Genomic DNA, 14,463 nt, shown 5'->3' on the forward strand with positions numbered 1-14,463 from the left:
GCCACCTCTCCACAGGCCCAGCTGCCTCAGCTGCGGCTCCATGGAATGAGGGAACTGCTTCAGGGGCCCTGGATCCAGGCTCACGGTTAAAGTTGCTTTGTTCCCAGCTCGAGCAAAATCCATTTCAGTATACTTTGTGAACCACCTAAGGCAGAGAAGAGTGATGGGAAAGTTCCCAGCTGTGCCTCCATTCACAAGTCTGACCCTCCACTGAGTGCACACAATGCAGGACCTCCTGTCCTTGTCCATCTTGGCTGTGTTCTAGCGCCCAAAGGGGAGGACCCTGGTCACAGAATCTGGTTCTAGTAAGAGGCTTCCAGGACCCAGCCCCAGTTCGATGTCACTACGGAACCACCCTTTCAGCTTTCCCGACCCTCAGCTTCTCCCCCCACCCCTCAGAGACACTCACCCGTTCACCTCCTCCTTTGTGCGGTTGGTAAAGAGGAGCCCAACTTCACCTCTCAACTTCTTGCTGACCTGAAAAACGACAGTGAGCACCACTGCTCCTTCACCAAGGGCCCCAGGCACTGGGGACGCCCGGTTATCATCAGAAACCTTTTCTGATTGGTACAACCCCTAGTACACAGGGCAGGAGGGCACAATAGGAACCTTATCCACTGGGGACACCTGGTTATCATCAGAAAGCTTTCCTTTACTTTCTTTTTTTAAAATATTTATTTATTTATTATGTGTACAGCATTCCTTCCTTATGTGCCCACAAGCCAGACGGGGGCGCCAGGTCTCATTACAGATGGCTGTGACCCACCATGTGGTTGCTGGTAATTGAACTCAGGACCTCTGGAAGAGCAGTCAGTGCTCTTAACCTCTGAGCCATCTCTCCAGCCCCCCCTTTTTTTTCTGGTTTTTTGAGGCATGGTTTCCCTGTATTTTTGGAACCTGTCCTGGAACTCAGTCAAACTCACAGAGATCCACCTGTCTCTGTCTCCCAAATGTTAAAGGTGTGCACCACCACTGCCTGACCTAATACCTTTTCTGATTGGTAGAACTCCCAATAGGCAAGGCAGGAGGGCATAATGGGAACAACCCCATAGGCCTGCAGATTAAGAAGAAGACAAACTTAAACTGATCTTGTCTCTGCTGGACCCAGAAATCCCTAAATACGTCTCCTTGCATAAACCAGGGGCCCTTAGTTCCTTGGGCTGACTGCTTGATTTACTGCAGTGTGGCAGCAGGACTCAGTCCTGCTGAGGGAGTGTTCTCAAAGGTAACCCTAACCTGGCTGAGGCAGGACCATTTCCTGCGATAGGGCATGGTGCAGAGGCTACCAATGGCCAGGCTCCGCTATGGAATAACGTGTACTGCTGCGGTCTGCAGGAATCGTGCAGTGAGATATCAGCTGATCAGACAGACCCACCAGAACGAATGCATTCTGATGGAGGCAAACCCAGTTCGCAGGGCACTTGCTCGGCCTACCATCTTTTGCATGGTGACTGATTCTCACAGGGGATCTCTTGTGAAGCCATAAGCACTCTCCCTTGGTGTATGATTCAACAGAGTATGGATCATTGGACCCAATTCTTTTCCATGTACTGGCCTATTGGGTCATCACTCCCAACTCTGCGGGACTTCCAGTGGGAAATTTAGTCACACAGTCAATAACCTTGGTTCCCACGGTCTAATCTCTGTTCTGTTCCCTGAAATCCATCAGAAGCCGCCTCCCAGCGGCTATCCTCCATTGAGATCCATCAGAAGCTGCCTCCCTGCGGCTACCCTCCATTTGGCAGGATATGCAGTCAGGAAAGGAGTCTTTCATATAGATCACATTCGGGACCTTCAAAAATAAGGGGACGTCCAAGCTCAGAGAATTGCCTTTGTTTTGAGTGTGCATAAACTGGAAACATTACAGAACAGGAGGACAAGCAGGAGAAGATTAGAGAAACAGTTGCAGGAAAGAACATGGTGCAGAGATCTTTTTGCCCTCAGATCTAAGTCCCGTGCTTGCTGTGAGTCTTCTTCTGAACCCTGAAGGGACACCGAGGCTGACACTCAGAGTCCCAGACAATGTACCATTCCACCTTTTTGAAAAGACAGGACTTCCCGGGTGGCGGTTGTGCAGCTTGCGCACTCCTTTACCCCAGGCACTCGGGTGGCAGAGGCAGGCAGGTCTCTTAGTTTCAAGTCAGTCTAGTGTACACAGAGAGACCCTGGGTCGAAAAACCAAATGAAGAAAAGAAAGAAAGGGGAGTACCAATAGTCGACCAAAATAAGATAATCTGTCTCACTCTTTGTTTTTTGTTTGTTTGTTTTTCAAGACAGAGTTTCTCTGTAGCTTTGGAGCCTGTCCTGGAACTAGCTCTTGTAGACCAGGCTGGCCTCAAACTCACAGAGATCCCCCACCTCTGCCTCCCAAGTGCTGGGATTAAAGGCGTGCGCCACCACCACCTGGCAATAATCTAACTCATTAGCATACTCTTTAATGAATGGTAAAATTGCTTGTTACCAAATAATTATTTTCAAAGATTTTGTTTTACATTTTATTATTATTATTTGAGACTGGCTCTGGTGGAGCCCAGATGACCTGCAACTTTTTATGCCCCTGAGGATGACCTTGAGCTCCCAGTCCTGACTCTGTGGGAAGTATTGGGGTGACGAGCATGACTCCATATACCCAGCTTCCATGACCTTCTCTAGGGCTTATCAGCATGTGTTTGAAGAGGACACCTCTTTCTATATACTGATATGATTATGTGATTGCAGTCTCATAAAACCTTCTCTAATCAGAAGCAGTGGCCAATGGGAAAAGTTTAGGAAATCGGTGCTTGAGCTATAGTCCCTGAACCCCGATTTTTATTGACTTGGGTATTTTTTGTTGTTGTTGACTTGAGACAGGGTCTCATGTAATCCTTGAGTCTCCATCCCAAATGGTGGGTGGGGGTGTTGGCCCACCACAGTCAGCTCATGTGGTGTGGAGAAGCCCAGGCTTTTGTGTGGTAGACAAGTAAGTGCTTTGCCAACCGAGCTGCACTCCTGACTCCTCTTTGGACAATTGAAACAGAGTCTTGCTATGTAACGCTGGTTGGCCTGGTACCCGATTGCCCAGGCAGGCACTGAAATCCTGACAGTTTAATCCTGCCTTGGCCTATGGAGTTCAGGGTCCCTATACTGTGGCTGTTGGTTCTGTTTTGTTGTTGTTGTTTTGTTTTGTTCTTTTGTTTTTTGAAAAAGGGTTTCTCGGTGAAACATCCCTGACTACCCTAGAACTCACAGACCTGGCTGTCCTTGAACTCCCAGAGATCCCACCTGCCTCTGCCTCCTGAGCGCTGGGGATTAAAGGCGTGCGCCAACACAGCCCAGATGTGGTTGCCTTCTAATTATCTTTTTTCCTTCTTCTATGTTTTGGAGGACTGGTCTCATACTGTAGCCCAGGAAGGACTGGAACTCACTAGATAGTCCAGGCTAGCCTCCAGCAGGCAGCAATCTTCTCAAACATGAGCCATCACACTCGGCAAGGTCACCTATTGTAGTGTACAGCTCTAAAGGTTTGGGCATACAGTCTTGAGTCACCCCACAATCAACATACAGTCCCATCCCCCAGCGCAGCTCTCCATGACCTCCTCTCTCTGAGGATTCTGGAAGCCAATGGTATGTGTTTTGGTGCTGGAGTGTTGTGGGGTACCCACCAGAGAAAACACCTCACACATGGGTTTAAGCCCACAGACAGACTCTATTAGCCTGTCAGAGACTACATCAGACATTTGGAATCCCAGTGGAGCCCTCAGCCTTTCTCAGGGTGAGCTTTTAAGCACTAAAACCATATTCTGGGTTGGCATTCTTCAGTGTACGCCAGAAACAGAACTGCAGAAGACAAAAAATAAAGTGGGTACAGTGAGGGACATCCCAGAACTGTGAATCTGAGGGATTAGGTCTTTGCTTCATTTTGGAAGGTGATGCTGTCTCCATGCTGAGTTTTATAAGCTGAATGGAATTTCCATCATGGAGTCAGTTCTGCCAAGGTCTGGGGTCTGCATTAGAGGAGGAGCCAGAGAGGGCACTGGACCACCTGGAAGTGCAGTTACAGAAGGTTGTGAGCGGCCATGTAGGTGCTGGAAATCACACCTGGTCCTCTGGAAGAGCCCCCAGTGTTTTAACTGCCAAGCCACCTTTCTGTCCTTGTTTCCTGTCCCCGTGGAGTTGTCTCTGCAGCAGTGTCACACACAGAATCACGCGTGTGACCCCGAGGCTTCTTCCACCTGCTGAGACTCCTCTGCTACCGTGGGTTCACAGCTTAGTCCTTTGCCCACTCTACCCAGAGGGACATCAGATTGTTTTTGTATTCTGCCACTTCCAAGTGAATAACTCTAAAGTCTCCTTGAGGGCGGAGATATGGCTCAGTTGGTAGAGGGCTCCATGGTCACAAAATCCTGGTGAGATTGCCAACACCTGTCACCCCAGCACTCAGTAGGTGTGGACAAAAGAACAACAAGTTCAAGATCATCCTCAACTACATAATAACTTGGGGCCAACCTGAGATACAGGAGATTCTTAGAAATGCATATATGTGTGTGTGTGTGTGTGTGTGTGTGTGTGTGTGTGTGTGTGTGTGTGTAATTTTTTAAAATAACAGAGAAACATTTGAACATAGGTTTTTGTATGAATATAGAATTTCATATCATTTAATTATAAAAAAAACCCAGAAGAATAAACTGCTGAATCATTGTCACTAACCTTTGGTAAACACTTCAGTGAAAGTTCCGGCCCTTTTCATTGCTCCTCGACCTTTGAGGCCTGTCACAGGAGAGAGGAGTTAACAAGTGACCTATGCTCTCAACCTCAAATCATTTATCAAGTGATTTATTTTAGACAAGGTCTTTGACAACCCAGACTAACTTTGAATTCTTAATCTTCCTGTCTCTGTCTCCCTTCCCAAGTGCAGAGGTTTAAGGCCTGGAGGAGGAGACAGAGACACAGGAAGGCTCGGCAGAGGGGCAGAGACAACGGAGAGGGATGCCAGCTTCAACCTTCGGGTTTGCCTGCACCTTAGTTCATGGGCACCGACCACCTACCTCCAGGGGATGACAATTGGTGCAGGTTTTGTAGCACGTGTACAGAGGGTCTCCAGCTTTAAAGAGTTCCTCACACCAGCCTGCACAAACCTGCTCCAAGGCTGCTTGCTCCGCCCCATGGGCGTGACCACGACCTGCTATTAAAGCTGAATGCACCTCTGCACAGGCTAGAGCTGCAGACTCCTGGATCCTCCTTCCTCTCTTATCCTTCACCTTCCTCCACCTCTACCAGAGCCATCATGTCGTCTGCTCGGCCCGCCACTGTGCTGGGTGCCATGGAGATGGGACGCCGCATGGATCAGACCGCCAGCGCAGCGTCGGTGCAAGCTTTCCTGAAGCGTGGCCACACTGAGATCGACACCGCCTACGTGTATGGGGAAGGCCAGTCAGAGACAATCCTGGGAGGCCTAGGGCTCGGACTGGGCCGCAGTGGCTGCAAAGGTAACAGTCAAATCTGTCATCTCCCTGACCCAGGACAGCTTTGTCTGGCTCCTTTTGTCTGGAGCCCTGGTCTCCCCTTGTCCACACAAGGGCTCTGAGAACTGCACTTCAGGCACGCAAACTCTTCAGGCATATCTAGCTTTCAATTTGGCAGTCTCCTTCCACACCTTCTTCTGAAAGAGTAGCCGAGGATCCTCCTAGCACTGTGTGCCTAACTCTGGTCCAACTTGGACCCATGTAGCTAGCCCTTGTTTGCTTTCTGGGTTACTGCCAGCAAGTGCCCGGGGAGCACCTGATCTCCAGGACTCCTGCTCAGCACCATCACCCCAGATGAGACCAATTTCTTCCTTTGCCAATGGCCCTGGATCGTGTAGAGGATGAGTCTTTGATTAACAAGACCTCTTGCTCCATTAGAGTGGAGGCCATAGGATCAAGTGCAGCCCCGCAAAGGAATCAGTGCCCTAGAGCAATGAAGCTCTCTTGAGTCCCCTGCCTCAGCCTCTACAGGCAGCACTGCACTTCTCTGGGCTGCTGCTATGCTGTATGGAACTCTTCCTCATCCATTGCAATCTGACCACTGCCCTGTGGAGTTCTACTCTGGGATTCACAGCACAGTGGGATCCAGAACAGAAGCAGACCCTTACACTCGGTGCCCTGCTGTTTCTACATCTACTGCCTACCTCCCAGTGAAAAGAGGAGTTGTAGTATGTGATAGGATCTGTGTACGCAGCCCAGGCGAACCTAGGATCTACATGTAGCTCAGGCTGGGCTACTCCTGCCCAGCTTCCAGAGTGCTGGCATATACACGTTAGCCATTACCACCACCAGAGCCTGGATCTGACTCCTGATTGAAATTGCTTTTTTGAGCCCTCCCTCCTTCCCCTGTTTGAGTTCAGGGCTACTTGGCCCAAAGCCACAGCTCAGATCTGGAGCTGATGTCCCACCAGGAAGGTCAAGTGAGGTGGGAGAATGGAAAGTCCCAGGTATGTGACTCGGGAGTGTCAGGGGCTCCACTGACTGCCTGGGCTGCTGAACTGACTTCTCAAGTGTGGAAAGTGCCTTTTGCATGTCCGTCCGTCCATCCATCCATCCATCCATCAGCCCGCCCTTCCATCCATCCATTTACCTATCTGTCCATCTGTCCATCCATCCATGCATCCATCCTTTCATCCATCTGTCAGTCCAGGCATCCATCCATCCATCCATCCATCCATCCATTAGCCTGCCCACCCATCCATCCATCTACCTGTCTGTCCATCTGTCCTTCCATCCTTCCATCCTCCCATTGATCATACATCCATTCATCCACCATCCAACCATCCAACTGGACTTCCAGCAGGGCAGGGAGAAGCAGGGACTCTCTCAGATGGTCCAGCACTGGCTGTTTTCCCAGGCAGAGTCCATAGCTGGCCATGACCTTCCTTCTCACAGGCTCTCAGCAAAGCCTTGGCCATTTCTGTCCCCGGTTCTTCCACACCCTTCTCAAACTGTAATCACACATGCCCATAGCCCATGCTGCGCTCAGGGTCACCTTACAAAACATCTGGAAATGACCTCAGGGCTCTGGACTAGAAGCATTCAGAGACTCCCCCTCCCACAAACACAGGTCTAATCTCCAGACTCCAAGTGGGGTGCTATGGGACCGTCTCTATCCCCGTGTCCCTCACCCCAGACCTTTTCTCTCATGGTTTCTAAAACCCTCCTCCCTGTGAACAAGTACCTTATTGTTCTTAGTTTGCTAGCTTCTCACTTACCCTAGACACTCAGATGAGATTCTCAGGAACTCCTGTGACCCCAGGCTAGCCTCTGCCTTGCTGCTCTCCTCCTGTGGAATCTCAAGTTTTTCCCTGTACACTCCAAGGCCCTGAGCACAGGTCCTTGCATCCACCTGTAGGGCCCTGGTCTCCCTTATTCCTGTGGTGCATTTGTGGGGACAGTTTATAATCTATCAGCTAAGCTTCCTGTGTGTTTCTGTGCTATGCCTGCCCCGCCTGTGGTTAGCTGCCGGGCATTCATTCCATTGATAATATGGTAATTTCCCACCTGCCTGGGCGGAGATCCTTGTGCTTCAGTCAGGTAGATAAAAACTCCCCCAACGCTGAATAAAGTGGCATTCGGCTGATCTCCTTCCGAATGACCCTGGTCTCTCTGTGTCTTCTTTTCAATCTCCAGGCCCTTGCCCGACTCGCGTTCGGTACAGTGGCGCGCGAACTGTACCGAGGGTGTAACACCAAATCGGGTGTTACATCCACCAGCCCCAGTGCCTGGTTTGGCTCACCTAGGTGCCCAGTAGGTAATTGTCACAGCGAGAATACCAACCATTCTTCATGTTCATTGTCAGTTATGCCTGTCAACCCTCAGGGCTTCTGTGTAAGCCATTATCACTCCTATTGTCATTTACAGTTGGCAGCATCAAGGAACACTCAATTTAGTCAAGGTCACAGCTTCTAATAAATGGCACAGCTACAAATTGAACCCAATTATATCTCTGCCTTTGCCTGTCTGTATATTTTTTTTTGTTTTTTCGAGATAGGGTTTCTCTGTGGCTTTGGAGCCTGTCCTGGAACTAGCTCTGTAGACCAGGCTGGTCTCGACCTCACAGAGATCTGCCTGCCTCTGCCTCCGAGTGCTAGGATTAAAGGCGTGCGCCACCATTGCCCGGCTGTCTGTATATTTCTTAATTCTCTCTCTTTCCTTCCCCTCATTCTGCCTCCATCCCTCCTTTGCCCTCTCTTGGTTTTTGGATACAGACTTTCCTATAGAACTAGATTTCTACTGTGTAGACAAGCCTACCTTTAGTTCCTGATTCTTTCCTCACACCAGCAGATTTGGTATCAGAGGCAGGCACCACCATATCCAGCCCAGTTCTTTTCCTCAACTGTTACAGTAGATACTATGTTTGATAAAGTGACTTCAACTTGCATGTTTCCCCCCTGGAAAGTGAAAATTGCAACCAAGGCTATTCCAATGTTTGGGAAGACATTGAAGCCTGATGATGTCCGGTTCCAGCTGGAGACGTCGCTGAAGCGGCTGCAGTGTCCCCGGGTGGACCTCTTCTACCTACACATGCCAGATCACAACACCCCTATAGAGGAGACACTGCAGGTCTGCCACCAGCTGCATCAGGAGGTGAGTGTGGCCCCTGAGCTTGGGGAGATGCTCTCTGACCTTTCCAACTTGACCCTGCTGGGGGAGTGAGTGCTGGCAACACAGGGCGGGCACAGACCTCACTCCAGGCTGCCCTCCCAGTCAGTCCCCCCTTCCTGGTCTCCTGGACTGAGCTGGGCTCTGATGGAGTCTCTCCCCCGCAGGGCAAGTTTGTGGAGCTTGGCCTGTCCAACTATGCCTCCTGGGAAGTGGCTGAGATCTGTACCCTCTGCAAGAAAAATGGCTGGATCGTGCCAACTGTGTACCAGGTGAGAGGAATCTAGTGTTTTAGGACCATCCAGACTTTGGGGTCCAAGGCTCCATTGAGTCTCGATCTTTGGCATAGCCATGAGACCTGCCGACAGCACTGTGTGATGCCCTGATTTTCAAGGTCTAGGATTCTTAAGGTTAAATTGATGGATTTAGGAAGATACATTTAGTGTCTGATGACAAGTCTTCTCTCTCCAAATGTCTCCCTGCAGGGCATGTACAATGCCACCACCCGGCAGGTGGAGAAGGAGCTCTTCCCCTGTCTCAGACACTTTGGATTGAGATTCTATGCCTTCAACCCATTGGCTGGTATGGGCTCTCATGGGGAACAACCATGTGGATGTGTGGGTGGGTGGACATGTCTGGCCTATGTTTCTCCTATTGACGGCCTGGTGGAGGCCATCTCAGACCTGGGAAGTCTGGAGCTTCGAGAAGGGGTTCCTGGATCTCCTCATTCCAGGCTCCCTCCTATTCTCCAATTCCTAGCAGGGAATGACGTGGCTGTCTCTGGGAGGAGTCTGGATCAGGTTCTGACTTCTGTCTTCCTACAGGTGGCCTGCTGACTGGCAGGTATAAATACCCGGACAAGGATGGAAAGCAGCCTGATAGCCGCTTCTTTGGGAATCAGTTTGCTCAGCTTTACAGAGACCGGTGAGCTGTGATAATGGGGCAGTGTCTGGGAAAGAAGTGCTATAGGTTTCCTTGGTTGGAGGGAGGATCCCTGAGGCTGCTTTCTTGGGGACCAGCCCACTGTGGTTTCAGCCCTAAGACTCTGGATGTTAGCTGATCTGGGCCTTGGAGGGATGTTCTTGCATTGTCATAGGCATGGCCTGATGTCTGTACACTGTTACCCTGTGTGTGATTCTTGGGAAAAGTTCTTCCACTACCAACAGTGAGAGGACAACCCCAGATGGACTTGGGGGAGCCTGGAGCTTGGTGCTGACCCAATGACTCTTAGTCCTGTGACATCTTGTTCGTAAAATTGTCATCGTTGTCTTAAGTGGTCATAGGTGAACAATGTTCAGGGCAACATCCTTCTCCTTCCTTCCTTCCTTCCTTCCTTCCTTCCTTCCTTCCTTCCTTCCTTTCTGTTTTATTTTTTTTTAGTTCGAGTCAAAATCCTGTGTATCCATGCTGGTCTCAAACTTGCTTTGTATTTGAGGTTGACCATGAACTCCTGATCTTCATGCCTTCCCATAACAACCTAGGAGATTTATTTTTGTTTTCCCCACACAGGGTTTGTGTGTGTGTGTGTGTGTGTGTGTGTGTGTGTGTGTGTGTGTGTGTATGTATGTATGTATATGTGTGTCTGTGTTGTATGTGTGTGTGTGTAGCAATAGTTGTCCTGGTATTAACCCTTTAGACCAGATTGTCCTTCACCATAGAGATCCTCCTGCCTCTGCCCCCTGAGCACTGGGATTATAGGTGCCACCAATACATGGGCAATGAGCTAGGATTCCTAGTGTCTCTCACAATGTTCTGCTCCAAAGTTTAGGTAACTAAAAATGTTTCTGACTGGGGAAACTGAGGCAGAAGGATTACGAGTGCAAGGCCTGCCTATCGCCTGGGATGGAGTGCTCAAAGCTCTGTCTTTGATTCCCAGCACTACAAAATAGAAAGGAAAAAAAGAAAAATTATCAAAGATTCGATCTTTCTTTCGAGTGACTTTTTTTGAGGTCTAGTTTGACCCAGTATAGTGTACAACTTGTGATGCTCCTGCCTCAGCCTCCTGAGATGTGGGATCACATGTGTATGTCTCCATGTCCAGCCACAGTGTGGAACTCTTACACTTCCCTCCCCTCTGGTATCTTAGCTGCCATGTCTCCAAGGTTCATTGCTGAGCATAGACTGACACGTTTGCTGTTTGTATTCTCTGTCTGGGAAGGAAAGGCCCAGCAAGCAAGCTTCCTACAGGAGGCTGTGATATTGGTTTGATTGGAAAAATCCAAAGTTAAAATCAGTGAACAGGGGCTGGTGGGATCGCTCAGTGGTTAAGAGCACTAACTGCTCCTCCAAAGGACCCGGGTTCAATTCCCAGCACTCACATGGCAGCTCCCAGCTGTCTGTAGCTCCAGTTCAAGAGAATCTGACATCATTATACCAATGCGCATGAAATAAAGTTAAATAAAGTTTTTTTAAAAAAAAAAAGCAGTGAGCAGAGTGTGTTAGCCTGACTGTGTACCCGGCTTGATTCAAGCCTGACCTGTAGGGAGTGTGCTGCTCACTGGCAGAGCAATGGTTGGTGTGAGGATGCCTTGCCTTTGATGCTCAGCACCTCAGAACAAGATGGCAACCACAAAGAACCCCTAACTGCAGCCTCCCCCACTAACAGTCTGTGATCCTTCTGCCTGGAGTACAAACCATTGCATTTCACACACGGTCAGATCCCAGGGTTCTCCTCCAGAGAATCAAGTCCTGGTAGTGTTCACCACGGTGACATTCTTTACAATGCAACCCACTACGCCCTTGCTCTGAGGAAGTCACTGAGACAGGCTACAGGGAGAGTGTTCCTCCCTCAGGAAGTAGACCTGTGAGTGCAGGGAAGGAGGCAACCACAGAAGCCAGACTTTAGCCACAGGACTTTAGCCCAGGACTTTAGCCACACCATTGAGTGACACAGTGCTCCCAAGTGTGTTGTGACAGCCGAGAGTCCTCATTTCGGCCGCTGAATTATTAACATTTGACGAGCGTGTAAAATTCCTGATTCTTGTCTTCTTGTGTCTCTCCCTAACCTATATGAGTGGCCTTGGAGGCATCTATCTGTGTTCAGATCCTGAAGGGGCAGAGCTCTGCCTGAGGACAGAAGCCACCTCAGGGATACAGGGGTTAGGTCACCCTCTAGTGACCCCTGAGAAACTGACCCCCATGTCACTGTCTCCCACCCATTCAGGTACTGGAAGGAGGAACACTTCAAGGGCATCGCTCTGGTGGAGAAGGCTCTGAAATCCAGCTATGGCACCAACACCCCCAGTATGACCTCGGCCGCCCTGCGGTGGATGTACCATCACTCACTGCTCAAGGTAGCCCAGGAGGTCCTGGTGGTTCAGCCTCTGCTGTGAAGTTGGATGGGGGAAATAGAGTCATGGAATTGGGCAGTGGGGAGTGCATTTCACTGTGACTCCATCCTCTCTGGCCCAACTTTTCCCAGGCTGGTGACATGTGGTAGTGTTAACCTACCTCACTGTGTTCCAATGACTGTGTGAGGTCTAGTCTGGATTGTTTATCTTAAAGAGCTAGTTATTTTTATTTTGTCTGCGTAAGTGCTATGCCTGGTGGCCACATGTGCTTGTAGTGCCTGCAGAAGACAGAAGAGGGTGGCACATCCTCTGGGAATGTAGTTAGAAGTGGTTGTGAGCCAGCATCATGTGGGCACTGAAAACCTGAAAACCAAATCTAGGTTGTCTTCAAGAGCAGAAACTGCTCCTAGCGGTTAAGCCATCCCCCTCCAGCTCCCATGATCTCCATTTCCAAACGGAGACACTGGTTCTCCATATGAGCAAAAGGTTTCCTTGCTAAAGTCCCACAGCTCCATGGTGTAAAAAATCAGCATAGATTTGACTCTGAAACGTACATTAAAAACAAAATTGTTTATTAACGTCCCTTCAGCACTCCCTGGAGAGAGAACTCAATTCCGTGTCCCTGGGAGCATCCCTTTCTGCCTGCTGTCCCCACTTCTTCTCCTTAACCTGTTTCAGTGGGGGCATTCTGGGGCAATGTTGCCCCTTTAGTTGTTGGTAAATATCAGGCCTGAATCTAAGTTTTTCCCAAACTGCCCTGCAGGGAAGAGGAGTCCGGCAGACCTTGGCTGTTGGGAGGCAGTAGTCATTTCTCCTAGAAGCAATACTCAAGTGAAAACAGATTTTAAATCTCAGCAAGCTACGAGCAGGAGGGGCGGGTGATGAGTCGATGAAATGGCAGATGTGTGCTGGAATCTGTATGTCCCTTGCAGGGCGCCCATGGGGATGCGGTCATTCTGGGCATGTCCAGTCTGGAGCAATTGGAGCAGAACTTGACCTGCGTTGAAGAAGGGCCCCTGGAGCCAGCTGTTGTGGAGGCCTTTGACCAAGCCTGGGACCTGATTGCCCATGACTGTCCCAACTACTTCCGCTAAGCTGGTTCTGACTTGGGGAGGTGTAGAGGTCACTGCCTGTCAGGCTGTGTTTTAGCCTGGCTAGTCTGGGCTGTGAGCTGAGTCAGCTGCTGTTTCCCTCCTCATCCAGATCTCTGATGGTTTTTGTTTTGTTTTGTTTTGTTTCTTTCTATTGCCTTGCTCTGCACCCAGTTTTCTTCAGTGTGAGAGCTGCCTGAGCTCTCCCCACCACCTCCTGTTGAATAAAACCTGCCATGGCTGTAGCTCAGGCTGCAGCAGACCTGGTGGCCTTATTCTTTGAAATTCGTGTGGCTTACTCCTTGCTTTCCTTCTGAGGGTCCAGGGGAAGGGTGCAGGAGTGTGCCTGGTCCTCAGAGGGCAGAGGCCGTGGGAGGCCTGCTCTCTAGCAGTGGGGCTTGGTGGTGGCTCAAGTCAGAAAAACACCCAGGATCCTTCCTGTACCAGGCATTGCCTTCCTCCACACAGCAGTGGACAGCAGCTCTGCCCCAGGTGATGTCTCCTCGTTCATCTACAGCATCAGCTTACCCAGCTTGCAGGCTGTGCAATTTCCACCACCATCCTTCACGCACAGTACAGGCAAGAAGAAGCTGAAAGGTCTTCTTATCAACCCAGGTTTTCCCAGACTCAGTTCAACACAGCATGAGGCAGGGCCTTGACCCCAAGTGTTGCAGGAGAGTTGATCACATAGAGACACTGTTAATAAAGCTTAACCTTCGACCACTTTAGGGACACGCTGACCTGAATTAGTCTTAGCGATTTTGTAGAACTCTGATGCATAGACACAAGATGTAGTAGGGAAGGGTGAAAAGAGATTCTTTGGTCTTTGGATCAGGGAAGGAGAGATAGAGGAGGTCACTTGTCGCTTTCTTGCAGCTTCTCTTATCAATCAGGTTTTTACCCTGATATCTGACTCCTGGGGTTACTAATAAGGAAAACTGAGATAAACCCTTCATCTGGCGTCCAATGCTGGTTATGAGATATTGAAGCAGCCCCTCACTCGGGCTTTGCAGCCGCCTTGGTTGCAGCTTGCAGCAGACTCTTACTCAAGTAGCCCCTTGCCCTCATCCCACCTCTCGAGTTTTTCCTACCCAAGCCCCCACAACATGCAGCTTGCTCCCTCACTCTGTGGGTTACAAACTTTCTCTGGAACCCAACCCTCAGGCCTCAAGTTGACCAATTCAGCCACTTCAACACTGACTCTGCACTCAGCATCCTCTTCCCCGGCTGGGGCTTCTGCTGCTCCTGCTGCCACCTCTCTCTCTTAGCCTGGGCTCCACTCAGCAGCTGCTGATGTCCTCAGCCAGCAGGTGCTACTCTGCTGAAGGCGCCCTCTGGGACCAGTGTGTCCACTGTACCTGCCTGGCTGCCTGGGCACCCACTGCCCCTGCTTCCTACGTGGATTTTGCAACTGCAGCTGGTTACCCTAGACCCCTAACAGCACAGAACATGGCTTTTGCTGATGCTGTAGCC

General features: G+C 50.0%; 1 protein-coding gene and 1 long non-coding RNA gene across 3 annotated transcripts; one reads left to right on the top strand and one right to left on the bottom strand.

Moving 5' to 3' along the window:
* Positions 1-3,846: 3,846 nt before the first annotated feature.
* On the bottom strand, positions 3,847-5,097 carry LOC142834191 (uncharacterized). Its single transcript, XR_012907520.1, has 3 exons — positions 5,025-5,097; positions 4,687-4,746; positions 3,847-4,415 (listed from the first exon to the last, which is right to left on the bottom strand). It is a non-coding gene; the product is annotated as an uncharacterized LOC142834191 (long non-coding RNA).
* A 74-nt stretch (positions 5,098-5,171) lies between these two features.
* Positions 5,172-13,275, top strand: LOC142834187 (aldo-keto reductase family 7 member A3). Of its 2 annotated transcripts, XR_012907517.1 has the most exons (8): positions 5,172-5,465; positions 8,407-8,594; positions 8,777-8,881; positions 9,095-9,191; positions 9,434-9,533; positions 11,773-11,902; positions 12,832-13,104; positions 13,202-13,275. XR_012907517.1 is itself a non-coding variant. In XM_075946399.1 (7 exons), exons 1-7 carry the CDS (start codon positions 5,264-5,266, stop codon positions 12,991-12,993), a joined length of 984 nt encoding a protein of 327 aa, XP_075802514.1. In that variant the 5' UTR covers positions 5,172-5,263; the 3' UTR covers positions 12,994-13,275. The 2 variants fall into 2 exon arrangements, 1 of the variants encoding a protein (XP_075802514.1); XM_075946399.1 differs by having other exon boundaries at positions 12,832-13,275.
* The last annotated feature ends 1,188 nt before the right edge of the window (positions 13,276-14,463 follow it).

This window comes from Microtus pennsylvanicus, chromosome 13, assembly GCF_037038515.1.
Source record: "Microtus pennsylvanicus isolate mMicPen1 chromosome 13, mMicPen1.hap1, whole genome shotgun sequence".
Classification (NCBI taxonomy): domain Eukaryota; kingdom Metazoa; phylum Chordata; class Mammalia; order Rodentia; family Cricetidae; genus Microtus; species Microtus pennsylvanicus.

Coding starts and splice junctions, on each gene's coding strand:
- LOC142834187 (XM_075946399.1), top strand. CDS start 5,264: ATGTCGTCTGCTCGGCCCGCCACTGTGCTGGGTGCCATGGAGATGGGA. Junction 9,192..9,433: donor TGCCTTCAACCCATTGGCTG/GTATGGGCTCTC, acceptor GTCTTCCTACAG/GTGGCCTGCTGACTGGCAGG. Junction 11,903..12,831: donor ACCATCACTCACTGCTCAAG/GTAGCCCAGGAG, acceptor TGTCCCTTGCAG/GGCGCCCATGGGGATGCGGT.